Raw genomic sequence first — 20,506 nt, forward strand, 5'->3', positions numbered from 1 at the left:
TTAGGTACGGGTGACCTGTGTGACACCGGGCTGGGTAAAGGCCGCTGGTACGCTGTGAACGTCCCGCTGGAGGACGGCATCAAGGACGACAGATACTACCAGGTTTTTACCAGGTACACACACAGAGAAACTGTAGCGCTGTCCTCCTATATAACTCCAACAGATCAGAGGTCAGTGTCATCCATTGATGAGTGCTATGGAGCATGTGCAAGTTCAGCATTTTATCAGGGACACTTTAGCAGGGAAATCCTTCCATTGTGAGGCTTAAACTGGGGATTTTCTAGTTGAAGGAGTTTCTCTGTGCTGAGCACTCAATGCAAATGTGTCGCCTCTAAAAGGAAATAAAGGGCTAAAACCCCTTGTTTGTTCTCTCTATCTCAGCATCTGTATATCGCAGATTCTGTGATCTTGAACAGGAGGAGCTGAGTTTGTTTCCTCTCAGCTGCTTATAAATCCTTAAAATCTGTATTTGAGCAAAAGAGCAAAAAAAGTGTAGGCGGTGTTTTTTTTCTGGGTTTTTTTGGCAAGCACCAAGCAGCAATCATCTCAGCTCTGTGTGTGACTGCTGGGATCATTCCAGGAGGTTTTTTCTGTTTTGTTTTTTTAATGGAGTGGCACAAGAGTAAGACAGAGGGGTCTCAGTGGAAATCAGACATAAACAGAGTGTAGAAAATTAGCATAGAAAACACTGGATGTGATTTTCAGGCCCATGTGCCCTCACACACGTAATGCTACAGTTACGAAACAGGAATTTAGGCTTTCTTTAGTACAACTCATAAAAACACTTAATTAGTCTAATAACACTAAAGTTACAGCATCAAAATAAACTTACAAATAGTCATTATAAACAATTGAATACACAAGGTTATTGGGTTATAATTATTCATTCTATAATGTTTATGTCAGTTTAATGGTGAGAGATCATTTTATTTGACTATGTGCTGCTTTGTTGGGTTAGCTTTAGTAATGCAGCATCACTGTTATTGTGCAAAAGTCTTGAGTCACCCCTCATTTCTTCATAGTTTACTTCTAAGGAGCATTTCTTGTCAGGCTTTCTGAAAGTCTTTCAATGTTTTTCTTTTATCGGCTGCTTTTTCAGTTATTTTCAGTCTAGTCCATTTTCAGAAGATTGTTTTTTGTTGGTTAAGTCAGTTTAACACTGTACTACGCATCATTCAGGCATAAAAAATGGTAAATGGCCTGTATTTGTATAGCGCTTTACTTAGTCCCTTAGTCCCACAGCCACCCTGGAGTGCACTGACAGAGGCGAGGCTACCGGGCCCTCTGACCACCACCAGTAGGCAACGGGTGAAGTGTCTTGCCCAAGGACACAACGACCAAGACTGTGCGAGCCGGGGCTCAAACCGGCAACCTTCCGATTACAGGACGAACTAACAACTCTTGAGCCACGATAAAGCACATCATTTGTTCCTTCGCCTATGAAAAATGTCAAATATAACAAAGTGATTCCCAGAGAGCTATTAGATTAAAGAATCTTACCATATTTGTGCATTGTGTGCAGTTTCCTCAAAAACAAACTGAGGAAACCTAAAAAAGCATGTAGTACATACAATAGATGAACAGTAACAGTGCAAGTCATGTCCTTAACAAAACAAGACCTGACAAAACCTGGAGAACTGTTCCTGAAAACTGCTTTTTATCCTTGTTGTAATTTCATGGTTGCGGATCAGCCGGCATCTGTGAGCTGATGGTGATGGAAATTAAAATTGCTCTATTACACAGCGTCGACTTCTAATGGGTGAAACTAAAGGGAGACTGTGCAAACTCCACAAAAAAGACAGCGTAGTGCTCCAGCTCTGTGAAATAATGAGTAAGCTGCATGTAGACTAATACTTCATTACTTTTATTGGTATAATCACAGGCTACTGCTTTAGCACCTCTAATTGGTGGAAGCAACTGAACAAATTGGGTGTAAGTGTTTTGTTTTAGTGTTCTACACTTACTATAAAGTTATTATTGTTCAGAACGGAATGTACAGGTAAGTCACGTTAGCCATCACTGCTTGAGTGCCAGGAAGGTTTTTGTTGGCTCAAAAGGCCCCTATGGTAGTGACTATGCACATAAGCTCAATTAGTCACAGAAGTCTATACATTTTCCTGAATTGTTTTCTTTTTTGGATGCTTGATAACCAAATGATATGCATCCTCTGCGAGTAACAGAATTCTTTCTTCTTTTTACAGCGTCCTGCAGGAGGTGCGGGCACAGTTCAACCCGGAGGCGATAGTGATGCAGCTGGGTGCCGACACAATGGCGGGTGACCCTATGTGCTCCTTCAACATGACCCCTGTTGGGGTGGGCAAGTGTCTGCAGTATGTCCTGCAGTGGCAGCTACCTACACTCCTGCTGGGCGGAGGTACGCTTCACGTATGTGTTTATTATTCTGACTGATGTTGATGTGTGTGTGTTGGTATATCTCCACGTATGGCTGTATGCGCATGTTTCTCGGAGTGTTGAGGTAGTCCAGATGTAACGGTGTAGTGCGCCTTCTGTTTGTGCGTGTTTGCGTTGAATTTCTGAGTCTGTTACTTAAGCACATTTACACACACTGCCCTGTCCCAGACTCCTCAGCCCTTGGCCAGATGATAGCTACTAATTATACAACACAATGAATCCATTTTACTCAACTACAATCCCACCTCTCTTCCTTTCTCTCCCCTCCCGCTCTGCCCTACATACTTTCTCCTCAGTCCATTCCCTCCATCTTTAAACTTTCTCTGTGTCTTCTGTATGTGGGAGGCTTTATAGTTTTTCTTCCAGAGGATTTTGTCATGTTAGCTTCCTTTTTTTGGTCTGAAGAGCCACACAAAGCTGTATAAATGTGAAAGTACAAATGAGCTCTTATTGCACACACATTCAACTGACCACAAGAATGAGCTGGTTCAGGTCAACAAAAGAATAGACTGTGTACAAAAGCTGCTCATACCCACATGGACAAACATAACTGCTAATCAATGCTAAATAAAAGAATAAATAAGTACTCAGATTTCATGCACTTTGACAGATAAAAAAATTAGAAATTGAAATACTTCAAAACAGCAGCACAAACAGTGCAACTTTAACAAGAAAAAAAACACCCTCCATACATTTGTTCTGTGGCACACTGTAAACATGTTTATGTCAGCTTTTATATGTAAAGTTAACATATAGTATAATATTAGTAGTATTATAGTTTTATATGTATACCGGTAGTTAACATAGGCGTCTTCAGAGATGGTTAGTCGGCCTCAAGTGGCCATTAGAGAAACTGCAGTTTGGACACATAATTAGAAACAGGGTATTTGATAGGTTAGTTTAGTTTTTTAATCTAAAATTTTCTCCCAGACATGTTTTTTTATCCTCTCTGATTTGACATGGGAATCTATGGTTATTTACACCTCAAGTGGCCATGGGAGGAACTGCACTTTTTGGCACTTGTGAGAGTTGGCTTAATTTTTCACTGCTTTGAAGTTGAAGGTTACTGGCATTTTCTCACACTTCATGACTTGGTAACAGGGGCAGATGTAGAGAAATTTTCTTAGGCTGGCATGGAAATCAAATGGCAGGACAAAATCAAAGCCTTTTTTTAAACACATGTGCATGTGTTACGTATGGTAAAAATGATTCAAATGCAAGTATACATGCATTTCATATAAAAATAGTCTGCAGCTTAATTAATTTCTGTAGCCCACATAATGAACCTTTTCAGTTACATAATACATGTGATTTTTTTATGTACTGTATAGCCTGTATAATAAATAAATACATATAAAAGCATTTAGTGGCCTGTCATTAAAATTTAAAAGCTGGTATATACTTTGAAGTCCAAACTTTCAACACAAGCTGAAATAGTTGTGTTGAAAGTAACACTCTAAGCTGCAGCTTGTTGCTATGTCAGCTTAATCACATGCCCGTCATCACACAGAGTGTTAATAACACTCACCTTCATTCCACCTTCAAAGTGTTAATGCTATCTTATCTTAATAAACAACACAGTCATATGCAAAACTAGTTTGGCACTAGGGGTGGCAAGAGATCATTTTAGGGTGGCACATGCCACCCCTCTAGATGTGCCCCTGCTTAGTAACCTGATGACAGTGTACGACCTCTTATTGGGGGCATTTTCACATTCTATATTCAGTTTTTACCCCTTAGCCGTTAAATGCTGATCGGGTATCTTCAGCGTAGACACCCAAGTTTGTGATTAAAATAACTAGATAGGTGGCTGAGAACAAAGCGACGCATGATTTTCAAATTCATCCCATACGTGGAACCACTAAAAATCTCAGATAAGTTAGAATCCCAATTACCTTTGCTTCAAGGTCGAGGTCAGAGGTTAGGTTTTCTGAAAATCTTGTGAATATCTCGTGATAACTCAAGAGGGAAATCAGCTAGGATTTTCAAATTATAACCACAGGTACATCTACTAGGAGGCTGAGCTGTAACACTGATGGACGCCGGTACTTTTAATATAGTAGGTACTGTATGTGACACATTGTGGTTAATTGAATCAGTAGGTTTAATAGCTGTTCTTAATTGTGTCAAATATTTTACTGTTAGGTAATGCCTGAGACACCATGTTATATTTTCCCGTCTGTTTGTTGCTGGGTTAGTGGAGATCTTTTCTGACTCCTGCCAAGGAAACATGTTGCTTCACAGATGATTTATGTTTTGAATTATGTAAGACATGGTTCTGTTTGGATATCATTGTCATTGGTCGTAGTCATGTGACCTATCACAGGTGATTTAAGATGGCGTCGCCCTGTGTTTCGTTGTGTGACGAGGAGCAGGTGTGCTCAAAATGTCATATGTCATGAAATTGGAGTTCTGCAGCATGCAAACTTATTTTTCTTTTTTCTTTTAAAAGCTTACTGTGGCCTCAGGAAAAAACACATTTTTGGCCACAACCAAACTCGTTCACAAATACAAATAAGTTCGGGGATGAACTGATTAGATTTCGGATGCTAAATGGTAAAGCTCACAGCGACTTTACATGATACATCACTCAAAAAACAATAACTCTTGTGATATCTACATACAGCCCCCAAACATCAATATAGCAAAGGAAACTAACAGTTGCTCAAAATGGATTTCCCCACTCGTTTAACTTAATAGAGTATATATATTTTATATTATTTTATTTATTTTTTTTACAGATAAACAGATGTTGTGCTGTATCCTGTGTAAAGTAATGAAGTGATTTTATTTTATATGGAAAATGTCCAGTCTGGACAGACAAATTATTAACAATACAAAGGATTTAAGTTTTATTCCAGTGAAAGAACAGCCAACACAGTAGGGTCAGTAAAGTCTTTGTATATTTTCTCTACAGGAATCATGTTCTTCAACTTCGTTTGACCCCATATGTTTTTTTCCTCTGGTCATCCCATCCTGCAGTGTGGGTCTCTTTCCCACCAGTCAGGCCCGCCCTGTAGTTTGAGATTCAAACTGCTTTAAGAAAGTGTTTGAAGGTTTAAGTGGAGGATTAAACAACAGTTTAGCAGCACACACATGCTGAGGCACAACCATCATTTCCCTGGGCAAACTGTGTTGTCACAAATGTGACGGGCAGTAGTTTAAAGCTGGTGCATTCAGTTTGGAGGGGAAGCTTCTGGATTGCTCTACACACTGAAACATGACAAGATGATCCTTGATTAAGCAAGAAAAACATAAAATTCAGTTTGATGGAAGAGAAATGTGTAGACTGGAAGTTTTATTTCTGACAAAACTGATTGGTTTAGATTTAATTAATGAGCAATAAGTTGTAGATTCCTGCTAAACAGGTAAAGTTGTATCAAGTCAAACACTTGCTGGCTCTGCTTTATTTTAACTTCAGATTCAGCTTCATTGTCACATCACAAATTTACAAAGAGTAGGGTGAAAAACCTTGTGTTGCAGAGCTCCATATTAGCAGATAAAAATGTAAAAAAGCGCACAATACAAGCATATTTTAGATATGTGCAAAACACAGAAGAAAAAGAGCAAATGACCCTATAATGAACCCTGGGGAGCTCCAGTGTGACAGTCAGCCTGGCCAGATGTGATGTTAGGCCTTCTCTTTCTGTTTACGATTTTTCACCTGTCTATGCAGTCTTCACCAGTTTTTCACTGACAAAAACAAATGTGGAAAAACAGTAGGGGTGCAAGATAAACTAGCATTCCTGCAGATGCAGTTATATCATGCTACGATTTAAGGATCAGTCCAGCTGTCAGGAATATCGTCCTGCTCCTGTTTTCTCTCATTTAAAAGACAAAGATGGAGCAGTGTAGCCATGCATACACACGTACATCAGCTTCAAAGCATGCAGATGTCCGGGCATGAATTGGGCATGCCCGGACACATCTGTGTTACAGGTGTCTGTCACACGTGCCGTGAAACTTTTTTTTTTTTATAATTCAAGTATTTATTAGATTTCGCATTTTATAGCAGCAAATACAGAGATGCAACAACCAAAAGCAAGAAGCAAACAAACAAAAACAAACAAACAAAATAAATAACTAAAAAATTAATAACTAAAAAATAAATAAAAAACCACAACGAAACAAAACAAGTGAGGTTTTAACATATGTTGTATTAAGCTCAAATGTCCAAGTCAGGTAGACATGTAGGTGCAAAAATTGTCCCACTGTTCCAGCGCAGCTTCCGTCACATGATGTATTTTTCCCAGCATCTTTTCGCATACAACATTCCCAATCATTCTGTCTTTCCGCATTTTAAGCGTTGGAATATGAGAGTCCTTCCAGTGTTCCAAAATGACACGGGCACATGTTACCAAGGCAGTACTTAACACTCTAAACTGGTGTTTACTTAATTGCAGCACCTCTCCTTTGTCTCCTAGTAAACATAATTTAGGTGATCTGGGTAGGTTACAAAGTGTCCACCCCTGCAAATAATTCAGTACAGTGTTCCAAACTGGAAAAACCAGCAGGCATTCCCAGAGGGCATGTATCAGAGTACCTTTGGCTTTTTGGCATTTCCAACACAAGTCATCTCTACCAATCCCCATTCTATACAGCCTTGAAGGAGTATAATAGTATCTGTTAAGAATTTTGTATTGAATAAATTTCCCCCTGGCTTCCCTAATGTATAATCCATTGTTCGACAATATAGAATCCCATGTACCTTCATCCATTGTACCCCCTAGATCCCTTTCCCATGCTTTTTTCAGGCTCTTATTTATATTGTTTTTAATCCATGGGCAAATATTATACCATTTCGCAGCTGTGCACAGAGATGGGGGTAGTAGCATAAAATTCTCTATCGGGTTACTTTCACATGTTATTGTAACTCCTCCTTTTAAACAGTTTCTTATTTGCAAATACTTCCAGAAATGACTGTTACCCTCTAAACAAAACTTATTTTTAATATCCTCATACGACATGAAAACACCCCCTTCAAATAGGTCACTAACAGTTCTGATACCTCTTCTCAGCTATTGTGTCCAGTAAACAGTCTGCTTACCAATTTTAATTTTAGGATTATACCACAAGGGGCATACTTCTGTACATATGGCACAAGTTTATATTTCTTATGCACCTCCAACCATACCATTTTCGAAAATTTCAAAATAGGGCTTTGCGTCTTACCGTGATTATTCACTTTTTGTGATAAAATATCATTTGGTGTGAATGGAGATGCAAGCTCTTGTTCTATTAACATCCAGTCTATATTGTTTTTCCCTGCCCAATGTTTGCCTAATCTAGCCATTTCAAAAGAGATACTATAATACTCTATATTTACCACCCTTCCAAAGAAAATCTTTTATCGTATTATTGTAGCTTTGCAACATCCGTCGCGGGATACACATAGGCAGCATTCCTGTATAATAGTTGATGAGCGGTGGCACAACCATTTTAACTGTGTTCACTTTTCCCCACAATGTCAAATTTAGTTTACTCCATTTACCCAAGTTTTTATTGATCTTGTTTAATAATTTTCCCATACTGTTAGCCATAATATCCTCAATATTGGGGTTCAATTCAATTCCAAGATATTTCATTCCCTTGTCCACCCACTTAAAGTTAAAGCCCGATATTAAGTTATGACTGCAAGCCTGGGAAACTGGCATCGCCTCTGATTTATGCCAGTTAATTTTGTACCCTGAAAACATTGAGTATGTATTAATCACCTCTAATAGTTTTGTGATAGAATTAGTTGGGTCTTGGTTTAATTTCAGCACATCATCTGCATACAGGAATAATTTGTGTTCTCTGCCTCCCCCAAATACACCTTTAATCTCTGCATTTTCTCTGATTTGAATAGCTAATGGCTCTAAAAATATTATAAATAGCAATGGGCTTAAATTGCATCCTTGACGTGTTGATCTGGAAATACTAAAAAAAAGGAGAAAGTACCCCATTTGTAAATACAGCTGCTTCTGGACCAGAGTACATGGTTCTAATCCATCTGCAAAAGTTGTCACCTATTCCAAACTTTTCCAGGGCTGTGAACAGAAAGTTCCACTCCACCCTATCAAAAGTTTTCTGTGCATCTAAAGATATAGCCAATACAGGATTTGTGTTATTTCTATTCAGCCACACGTGCCGTGAAACTTAAGTGATGTTGTTCAGTTGATGCCTTGATGTACCTCCTGACTACTTTGTCTTTGTAAAAGGAGCAATTTTTGCTCCTCTAACTGTAAACCAACTTTACTCTGATTGGCTACTCATCAAAAACGCAAGGTTTGAGCAGCTGTAAATGTTTAAAAGTTTCAAATTCATATTTAATAGTCTTCAGGGCTCCAAACGTGCCTTCATGTGGGTTCCAGGTACTCCATAAAGATGATATCATTTGTGTTTCTTCTCATATGTGTCTGCGTTCCTTCTCTCTACTCAGGAGGTTATAACCTGGCTAACACAGCTCGGTGTTGGACCTACCTGACAGCAGAAGTGCTGGGAAAGACTCTCTCCTCTGAAATACCTGACCATGAGGTACACGGACACACACACTCACACACATCCTCCCTTTCCCTGCCTGTTACAGCCACACATTTACATATTCCCACATGAGGACAAATGTGCCCCTTCATTGTACCATCACACGCACACACATGCATGGAAACGCAAACACACCCTCTTGTGTCCTCTGTCTGCTGAGTCACTCCATCTAATCAAAGATGGCTGCCCGATCTCAATAAAGGGGTTTGTGTACAGGTGAGCGGGACAGGTAGCAGTGCTGACAATTCCTCTCTGTCTGCTGCGATGAACACAGACTCCTCTCACTCTCATCTTTTATGCGTCGTCTGGGTGAACGTTATTAGAGGAGTTATAGAAGTCGGACTGGAAGGACTTAAACCGCAGCTTTACCTGTCCAGTTAGTTCAAAAGGGTGGACGTCAGCGAGGATTCTTAAAATAGCGAGAACACATATGCTGTTGATTTAATTTAGCGAGGAAGGAACTGTGTATTTTATTTGTTGACTTGTTTGTGAAACACGGGACATGTGACCAGTTGCTTTTCGGTAAATCAAACAGAGCCATCCTCTCTCCAAATAGAAATCGGCGCGCCCATCTGTCTGTCCCGCTCCTATGCTCTCACACGCACAAAGAGCCTCTTTCTCCAGCAGCTGATTTTTTGGACCTTGTCTTGGTCAGATGTAATGAATAGCTGTGAGCGCCTCAGTGTGTGCGTGCGTGCGTGTGCACGCGTGTGTGCGTCCTGGTCGAGAAGAAGGTACCTCTTGTTTCTCCTCGTCGGGCGTCCAATGGCCCCAAATGGCCTTTGACCTCATTAAGGAGCACTCACTGAAAACAAAGCAACTATCAGTGCGGCCAGCTGCCACAGTTGATAAAGATGAGGTGACACACACACACACACACACACACACACACACACACACACGGTTTTCCACCTGAAACAGTTAAAATTTTATTGTGTTTATGTCTTGGTTTTTTCTGATTTATGAAGCAACCTATTTTCAAGGTAAACTGCAACCTCTGCTAAACTTCACATATATGTGTGTATGCATGTATGTATGTGAATGCATATGTGTGTGTGTTTGAAGCTCACTCTGTGTGCGATAAGAGGGGCATTTATCCACGATGACCAAGCAGAGCTGTTCCAGTTCCAGTGACACGGGGAACAAAAACTACCTTTGTGCCCGTTTGTGTGAGTGCGTCTTACTCCTCCTGCTCCGCTGTAGACAAAACCCCATGAATACACACATTCATTACTGTCAGATAATGCACTGGCCTGTTTTATAACGCTTCTCATGTGCTTCATTGTATGATAAATGGACACCAGTGTGGAGGAAACTCAAACAGGCAAACTGGCAAAAGTGGCTCAAAGTCGAAGGAAAATGCAAAAACTACAAATTCAAACACTCTGTTTGTTTTATCTGCAGAAATCTCACTAAAACCAGTCCGAACATATTTGTTGCTTTTAAATATTTATTTGGAAAGGTTTATTTTCAGTGCCCGAGAGGATTCGCGGTGCTCTGTTCTTGCAGCACACAAGCTTCAAATGAAATAATTAAAAATAGCAGTCTAAAGAACACAAACATCAGTCAGAGTTGGCCAGTCACGTCAACAATAAGTGCTGTAATACTCGCTGATTACTAGACAAAATATTACACTACAGATAACGCACACAATGCCTCTGCTTGTGTCACACTCATTATATTTCAGTATCTAATGCAAACACGCCAGGATTCCAGCCACCGGGTGGAAAGTTGTTAACCTTCGCTGCTGACTCGTATTGTCTGCCAGTGCTGAGCTGATCCCGATTGACCCCCCCTCTCCCCCCCATTGTGCGATAGCGGCGGCTCCTATCTGCGTGTGAATCGAAGGAGCCGCGGTGTTGGGCGTGCTAAGTATAGCCGCACAGGTCAAAGGTTAGTTGGTGTCTCTCATTTGACAGGAACAGTTTGTCTTTATAACGAACTTTATTTTGAGGGTGGAAACAATTGTTCTTATGGTTACAGGAACTTTTTATTTGTCACATGTGATGTTCACATGGTTTTGCTTTGCCTGTTAGCCTAGATTTATTATCTTTAATTTAAGGCGGGGTGGAGTATCATCTTATCTAAACATGTGTTATGTCATGAAGAAGGGCAAAAACCACAGTAGGGTCTTTAATACTTCTCTGAATCCCCTTAAAGTAACTTCTGTCACTGGCACGTACACCACGTTTTTAAAACCATATGAACTTAAACATCTCAGACCTGAAGGCCACTCTCCATTTTTAGTTAATAATAAAATACCTTTTTTCAAGTGGTCACATCCACTCCAATGGAAGTGGTTTAATGGAAACTCTCATCTCTCGTCATCTCATCTCTCAAGTGTTTCAGTTAAATCTTTTTCAATTAAATTCAACAACAGTCACCACAAGACACTCCACAAATAGTGTTGGGGAACCTTAAAAACCTGGGTCAGCTATAAGAGTCCAAAAGGGTGTTCGACGATCCAACGATCACAAGTAATACATAGACATAAGTGTTGGTCTACACCTGTTAATATTTGAATTCGGGTATTTTCAGTCCCCTTGCCATAGCTGTATGAAATCAAGCACCTAGCCTTCACAGACTTATGTGAGAGAATGGGTCGTTCCCGAGAGCGTGGTACCGTTGCAACAAGTCAAATTTTCTGCCTCTTAGAAGTGGTTCCTTAACATCCTCTGGCATTAACATCTGCACTCAAACTCTGTGCTGGGAGCTTCATGGCATGGTTTTATTTGGCCGAGCAGCTGCTGTGGGGGTAGGTGGTCCAATATTGTGATCCATGTAGATTGCAGGGCAACAGCAGGTGAACCAGCATCCAGATCTGTACCCGGACCTATGATTAGATTTTAATGGACCTTTCTATTTCACTTTGCACAACTTTTCTTTTATTTATGGTTATTTCAATTGATGCATTTGTTTTTTGTCTTTTTAGCACTGACCAATAACTCATCCCGCATTGATCTGTCAATCAAATTATTTATTCAGAGTGCGGATGAAAACGGAGAAAGTCCAAAGAAGTAAATCAGGAAAAAAATAATTACAAAAATCAAACCTTATTTTACTTGTAATGAGTAAAAGAACATTTTATTAATATTTTATAATAATAAAATATAATACTGTTGAATTGTACTTTAGTACTTCAACTTCCAGTTGTTGACTGCATACAGACACTGATCCGACTGTTAGGCCTCTTCAAAATGCATTGCATTGAATTATAATGAATGTATAACTTCATGACATTTTGGATCTTTGTTTGATCTTTAAATTTTAATGGAGTACCTTTGTGTTAGAAGGTATCAGTTTAAGTCAAAGGACTAAGAACTATGCACATTCATTTTAGAGTAATCAATGAATAGTTCTGAGTAAAATAGTCTTTTTTGTGTGTGTGCTTAAAATGCTGCACATAAACCAATATTTATGGTTGTTTTTAACCCTTGGATATATTCACATATCATAGAGGAGTGTACTGCTCCAGTGCTGCTATTGATTTGAGACTAGTTTTGGTGACGGTGACAACAACATGAAGTTGCACAGATTTGGATCAGATCGTTCTCTAAAAACTCAGTGTGTACCATTCAAGGACAGAAACAGAGAAGAGACCCCCCACCCTGCCACCACCACCTTTATTTCTGTTCTTAGTAACTTCCAAACTGCTGAGTCAGTGGGCAAACACGTATGCCATGTCCTCGCAAGGTTGTTGATGTGAATCCAGCTCATATCCTTTGTCACACGCTGTACCTTCACGTCTCCGTTGCTCATCTCTTTTTCCTGTCTCTGCCATGCTCCCATTAAGCTCATAGTGTAACAACAACTGGGCTTGGCTGGATCAGCACCCAGTGTGGGAGGGTGCACTGCCTTACTGCGACTGTGGCTCAGGGGGTTGGGAAGCGTATCTGTAACCGGAAGGTCGCCGGTTCGATCCCCGGGCTCTCTGTCCTGGTCGTTGTGTCCTTGGGCCAGACACTTTACCCTACTTGCCTACTGGTGTTGGCCAGAGGGGCCGATGGCGCGATATGGCAGCCTCGCTTCTGTCAGTCTGCCCCAGGGCAGCTGTGGCTACAACTGTAGCTTGCCTCCACCAGTGTGTGAATGTGAGAGTGAATGAATAGTGGCATTGTAAAGCGCTTTGGGTGCCTTGAAAAGCGCTATATAAATCCAATCCATTATTATTATTACATCGGTATTTTGAAGTAAAACCTTGACTTTTAACTCGTTCAATATTTCTGTGTAGAAAAATGTCATCATTGTGCTGAAGGAAGTTGAAAACTGGCCAAAGAATTATTGTATGTTTTTAGAAGGCTAAACCAGATCTGCAGTCCAAAAGCAAGGCCTTTTCTCTCTCCCTCTCTCTCTTTTGACCCTACTGGTCAAATAAGCATATTTATATTATTTAAAGGATATTTTATTTGTCTGGGCAGCAAGCTGCTAAACTGAGACCAACTGGAAAGGGTTTTTTTTTTCTTCAAGTTCATTTTGCTCCTTCTAAGCAACATGCTCCTTAAGAGCTACAGAAGTCTGGAAACAAGTTATCCCGTCATCTCTGTGCAGATAATGGTAACACATGGGTATTAAATTACTAGCAGAGAATACAAACGGATAAAAGTCAGCCAGATTTTTTTTTCCTTTGGATTGCCCAACAACCCGCTTCGATCAGATTCTTCTCTGGTGAGAGGAACAGAAGTAGATACAAACGTGTGTCCGTCTCAAAGCCGCACAGGAAGGGAGGACATCTCTGGTTCCAGATTGGCAGCGGGGAAGCGTCCCGCCTCTTTACTTCCTACTTCCCCTTTTTCCTGTCTGCAGCCACTTCCTGTCCTGCCCCTCGGTGCCGTCAGGGATGTGCTGGCTCCCAGATTCACAGGCTCAATCACAGGAAATATCACCAAGCAATAGCGTGTGTGGGCACAGGGATATGTATCTGTTTACAAAGACTGACTGAAGAAGCTCATTATTACAATATTATGATTGATTAAGTTCAAAATGCTGCAGCTGGAGATCCTGCGACACATTATTGGTGTGCAATGAACTGAAAGACTGTTTCCTTTCTGTCTACCCTTTATGGAGCCACGGCTCTGTTGTAGTTGAGTGATTGTCTTCATCTCATGTTCATACAGTAAATGACTCCATCCCAGAAGATGGCATCACCACTGATCCTGTCTGTGTAGGTTCTCAGTCATCCAGGTCATAGTAGTCTAAGGAGCTTGCATCAAAAGCAACTTGACTTGATGTCTCACATGTTAATAGCGGGTCAAGTACCCGGGACTCTCCACCTTTTGGTTTTTCATCTGAAGAAGGCTCTTGGATAAGAGGTGAAACATCTTTAAAAAAAACTTGAAGTCCCTTCACCTTTATTTCAAGCTGCTTGGACTACAATTGATCCTGAATACTTTATGTTCCTCTCAGGTGAGATGTTTTATAGGCCAGAAGACATCAGTTTTGAATTTTGGAGGCTTTCAGTTCTTTTGGGTTCATTATAGGAGATCGTAAAACCACATCACTGTACATTACAGCATTATTGTAAAAGCTTATCCTACCATGAATTCATCAGTCTGGTAAAAGCTTTGTGAATTCTCTTTTTTTCTTATCATAGGGTTTGTTTTTATTCTAGGCCCCTAATGGCATTTTAAAGTTTTGCAGTGAATCTTGGGTAATGGTCCATTCACACCAAACATGACGTGAACTTTAGCCGTGATTTCTAAGAATGCCACCCATAGTAAAAGCAGAAATATGGTTTTATTTTTAATCCTAGAATCTATCAAATCCATCCAATATTTTCATCAGCTTCTTATCAGCAAACCTTTTCTCTACACTAAGTGTACAGCAGGCCACCAAATGACAACAGCGGTGGTTGCAAAAAGACTTCTGGTCCTGTAGAAAGGAAAACTGCTTCTTTCACTTTCGCTTTGCTGATGAGCTTATCGGCTCAGCTGCTCACATTGTTTTCTAAATCATAGTCATATCTTTTTTTCTTTCAAATATTATCCTTAATATGTTAATTTACCAGTGAACATGCAGTTTTATAGTCAGATCAACTTTTCCTCATCCCATCCAGTTTTTGCAGCCAAGGTGGCAACAATAAAAATCCTAATCTTAAGGCTTCAGAAACCAATGGGTAAAGTCTACCTTTTGTACTGATGCAGCCACACAGAATATTTGCTCCAAACAGACAGTATGATCAATAAAAAGTACAGGAAATCTCTAGTAACTATGATTTCACTCACTTTTCTCCAAGCACTCTCCTTTTATTCCTGTCTCTATAAAAGTGAAGTTGAAGCACACACGTCCAGCTGTGCTCCAATGGCATTGATAAGCTCGCCTTTAATTTCCAATCATCTGTGGCATCTGGAGGATCTGAGCATTTTCACAACAAACTATGAAGGGAATTTGCATCAGTTCATCAGAGTTTTACGGAGTCACCAGTTCATCTGCTGAGGTTTTGCAGATACGTGGCAACTAATCCTGCAAAGTTAAACAGGTGGTGGGGTACAGAAAGATATTTTACAAAAAAAATGTTACTTGCCTACTGTTATACACAATTCTCTCAAAACATATCTTAAGTTTTAAAGTGCTTTTTTGGTAGCACTTTTTATTATAGCTCGGTCAAAATGACCACATTATTGCATTATTTTTCTTCCTTATTACACTATTATTGCGGAGCTCTATTTCCATGTTATTACCCCCAGTTTTGGGGCCCTTATTATGCTATTACATAAGTTTCAGGGTAATATTACTCAGCTATAACCACTGTTGCTACATTATGTTACTTAAATATTACATAATTATTACTTTTGTAATTGCATAGTAATAACTTTGAAATCACCAAATTATTACCCTGTTCCCCTACTATTACCTATTTATTACCAAGCTGTAGAAAGTTCTACCGTTTCCCCCCCCCCCCCCCCCCCCCCCCCCCGCTGTTATTGAAGCAAACAATATTTGTTTTCTAAGAAGCAGCAGATGAAGATTTTATAAATGTGAATGCATTTTATATAACTCATAATATTCATAGAATACACAATTAACATTAGAACATTTAGGAAGCTCTGTCACTGATATACAGTAACAGTATAGGTATGATAGGCAACAATTGTGTTACCAGATATTAGTGTATAGAAGTGTATTACAGTATAATATATGTATCACACAGCAACACACGGTAATCCACTGGTGTTTTTCTGCAGTGTATTAGTTTCACTGTTTTACATTTGATGTGTGATACACTGAAACTATACCAGGGGTTCATAGTATAAAAGCCCTTCAAAGTATAAAATAATCCTTTATTCTTGCCACAATGGAGCAATTACACTGTTACAGCAGCAGTTCAAGAATAGAAGTGGTTTTTTTTTCTTTCTTTCTTTTTTGAAGTCCAAATGGTATTTGCGGGGCAGGTTTCCTTAAAAGGAAAACTATCATATGAACCAAGGAAAAAAACATGGACTGATGAAAAGTGGGAAGGGTGAGAGAGAGTCCAGATGCAGAGCGAGGGAGAGGAGTACGTGCGCAATGTGACCGTGATTGGGGCATTGCACTGTTTTTTGGGGTTTTTTGTTGTTGTTTTTTTCCTTGTTGAAAACATTTATTAGATAGCAGCTTGATATGAGTCAGACTCCATTTGTTTTCGGAGATGTTTTCCTCCCTGCTGCGCTGCTCAGTGTCCTTCATAGCTGGAGATCCTGCTGATCGCTGTAAAAACAAACAACCCTCCCTCACTCTCTCTCACTCACTCTCTTTCACTCTCACACACACACATGCGCACACGTGCACACACATACACACATAGCCTGGTGCGTACTGTCACACACTCCAGCTTTCTCACAGGGCATGTACTCGTTGCACAAACACAAATATGAACTGATGTTTTCTCGTGCTTTTGTCAAACAGCGCTGTAAACAGCGTTTCTTTGGGTTTTGTTTTTGGGGTTTTTGCAGCCAGTTTGTTGTTTGCATGTTCAGATGTAGGAACCGTCACCTTGATGTGAACTGGTCACACGTATGAGCCATAACAGAGTTTATTATAATGCTCTGATTGGGGGCAGGGGTTAGTGAAGGTCCTCTTATTTACTCAGAGCGGCACAGATTTACAGATTAGTAATTTATAGACAGTGTAAAGATAAACACACGCACATATGGAGGATATTTTGTTGATTGGTGCGTTTCCTTGTTGGCAGGAAAATATGGATGATGGCATGTTTAGTTTTGCCAGTTGCAAATTAATTTAATTGTAACGTCGCTGAGGTAATGTACGTATAAAAAAAATAATTAATTTAAAAAAGAAGTTTATGATTATTAAAGCTGTTTAGCTGTTCAGGCCGATGGAGTCCCCAGGAGTCCTGAGCACCTTTTAAAGGAGGAGGGATGAAATCAATTAGACCAGCTTTTACTTTTAAAAGATACTTTAGAAGATGTTGCAATGTTTTAAAATTTACTTAATCTTTGCAGAGTTATATGCTAATATTAATGAAATTTATTACTGGGAATGGCTGAGGCTCAGAAGGTAAAGCTAGGTCATCTACTGCTTCTGTCTGCTTGGCAAAGTATGCTCGGGCACGATACTGGAACCCAAGTTTCTTTCCATGTCTTTATTGGCGAGTATGAATGTTAGATAGAAAGCACTTGGATTGATTTGTGTTCCCATTCATGTTCCTGCACTCAAAAGGTGAAAAAATCTACGATTGGAGGTTCGAAATGGTGGTGGAGTGAATTGTTTCGCCAGTGTTGAGTGATACACATTACAGCGTTGTTATATTTACATCTACCCATCCATCTGTCATAGGGAGAGTGAATTGGGGTTTCTGGTTTGGCAGCTTTGTCTTGGCAAAATATGAGTTGACTGGTCAACTTAGGGCTGAAGCTGCAACTGCTAACAGCACATGGCTGCTGTGGCCGGCAATCTTTTGCGTTTTGTGTGATGTTCATTGTTGATGAATAAGCACCTGATTGGTATGCACCTTTAAAAAAAAAAAAAAAAAAAAGCCAGTGTAGCTTTGGTCCTTTCCTGATATATCTCTGTAAGGTGGGAGTTGAAGCTGGTGAACGTTTTCAGTGTGCATGGAACAGGTATTAAACCTCAACTTTAGATGCCGATTTGGATCATTTTCTTCAATATTCCAAATATGTCGCGGTTTTGCTTCCCAGTGCTCCTTTATTTTGGGACATCCAGCATTGATAAGGACCCAAATAAAAAGCTAAAATATGGAGACGCCAGAAGAAAGACTTCCCTTTATGTGTTTGCCTGTTGTCATGTTTTCATTGTACATGTTGTCACTTTGATTTGCACCAAAGCAGCTGAAATGGACTCAAACTAGTTTCTGATTCCTAACTGGTGCACTGATTATCATGTGGTACAGCCCTAGCACGGTCTCCCCCTGAAATTGACCTTGTGTGTGTGTGTGTGTGTGTGTCTTGCCATATCTCCTGCCTTAGATGCTACCTTTTTTGTACAGCTGACTCCCATCAGCAATTAAGAATGCTTAAGGCCAGAGAAAGGTGAGCTCTAGTGCCAGAGAGCCATGTTGGGTTGCAGCTAATGAGCTGTTGTGACCTGGCCCATTGTGTTACACTTGGTCGTAAAACAAGTGTTTCCTTTTTTTGAGCAGTGTTACATAGTTACAGCTCCAAATATTATTAACAGACTAATCCATAGACACAAGCTGTTAAATTTAGTGCACTTTAAAAGAACAGAGCTTTGTTGCAGGAGCTGAAAATGAAACTAAACGAGGATTAAGCATTTTAACTTAATGAATAGTTCTAAAACCTTACATTATTTGTTTTGGGGGGGTGTTATAAAGACATTCTGATGAGAACACACAGTGTTCCCTTCACAGTACAAACAGGCTCAGTGAGTGATGGACAGAAGTTTCCATGTATAGGACCATGGTAAATAGGCAGAGACCTTTCCCTATTTATCTCCCTGGGCGTCTCTGCCGGAGACACTGGAGCCAGTCACCGGGTATTTTCTGTCTCCTGACCTTGGCCAGGTGACGTAGCTGTGCCTCTATCTGTTGTCATGTGGCGTTTTCTCTTACAAACACACACACAAAAACAGCACAGAATTGCTGGCTATCATTTTATTTGCCTCTACTATGAAGACAATGTTGAAGAAGTGTGTCAGGATGGGCTTCACTTTCCTCACTTCCCCTCTTTCTCTTCTCTCTATGGTCATCCAAGCCAAACAAGCAGTCAGTGGGAGTCTGTGTGTGTGTGTGTTTTGCTGGACAGCAGGAGACAGAGCACTGGGTTCATGGGAATACAGTGTGTGTGTGTGTGTGTGTGTGTGTGTGTGTGTGTGTGTGTGTGTGTGTGTGTGTGTGTGTGTGTGTGTGTGTGTGTGTGTGTGTGTGTGTCTCACGTTGGGCTCTGTTGAGGCCGGAGGTAAGACACAGAAACTCATCTGAAGTAATTGGAAACAGACACACACACACTAAAACAGGGCCTTACCTCTGTGTGCATGAACTGCCACAAGCAAATATACGTGGATAATCACACAAAACACACATATAGGGACACATTAATAAATCTAGCACATATACACAGGAGTGCATTCTCTCTATCTGACTCACACAGGACCATTAATCAAAGACAGAGTAGCCTTTGTCTTCATATAAACAAAAGTATACTCCTACTGCACATTGGCTCAGTTCGTGTATGTGTGTTTTGTTTGTTGCCAGCAGACTTTGTGAAGTCTTGTCTACTAATGTACATCTAAGCCACTAAAGAGGCTCCATTCAAAACAAGACTTCTAAGTGACTGCAACATCAACGCAGGAATCATTAGGGGATGCTAACTGAACGCCAACTCGAGGGGGCCAAGCTGACTTTTTTTTTTTTTCGGGGGGGTAATTTAAGCCAAAGGAGCAAATGTGACAGTAGAAAGTTTGATAATGAAGGTTTAGGAAGTCCAAAACAAACAAAAGAAGAAGCCAGATATTCACTGACTGCAGTCTGCTTATAAAGTTTTCTACTTTTTCTCATTGTATGTAAATGTAAACTGAATCCTTCTAAAGCTGTAACCATGGGACTGCGAAATGAAGTTGAGTTTTAGGTTTAGTCGTTGTTTTAGTGTTGTCTTTGTTTATCCGTCCATCTAAAACTCATTCAAGGCTCTAGGGCAGTAGTAGGCATCAACACCTCCTTCTCCCCAGCAACCTTGTCCTGCTCTACTAAAGATTTTTAATTATTATAATATGGACGGTAGTGGTCAGAAGTAGGGCTGGGTATCGTCACTGATTTCTAGAATCGATTTGATTCCGATTCACAAGGACCCGAATCAATTCAATCCACGATTCAATTCGATTTGATTCGATTTAAATCTGGGAAATTTTGCCTCAGACAGTCAGAAATATTATAATTCAGATCAGTACATTTACATATTTTGTATCTATAAAAAGGAAGCTGATACTCGCAAGACTTTATGTGAACATCATTTTGCACAACTCTGTTGCTTGTGAAGCTCGCACACAAGAATTTCACTCACATGTGCTGTACCAATGTACCTGCACATGTGATGTGACAATAAAAGTGATTTGATTTGATTTGACATCACAGCAGATGCCTTTGTGTCAAAGTAGCTGAAGA

At 40.1% G+C, this 20,506-nt stretch overlaps 1 protein-coding gene across 1 annotated transcript in view; it reads left to right on the forward strand.

Annotated features, from left to right (window-relative positions):
• The window catches only part of hdac8 (histone deacetylase 8), a 40,216-nt gene that overhangs the window by 4,275 nt on the left and 15,435 nt on the right, over nucleotides 1-20,506 (forward strand). The window contains exons 7-9 of the mRNA XM_085395422.1: nucleotides 5-113; nucleotides 2,202-2,374; nucleotides 8,834-8,928. Coding sequence (XP_085251548.1) covers nucleotides 5-113; nucleotides 2,202-2,374; nucleotides 8,834-8,928 — 377 coding nt within the window. The remainder of the gene's footprint in view (nucleotides 1-4; nucleotides 114-2,201; nucleotides 2,375-8,833; nucleotides 8,929-20,506) is intronic.

This window comes from Rhamphochromis longiceps, linkage group LG3, assembly GCF_057381845.1.
Source record: "Rhamphochromis longiceps isolate RC_006_pf linkage group LG3, R_longiceps_female_GT1.1, whole genome shotgun sequence".
Lineage (NCBI taxonomy): Eukaryota > Metazoa > Chordata > Actinopteri > Cichliformes > Cichlidae > Rhamphochromis > Rhamphochromis longiceps.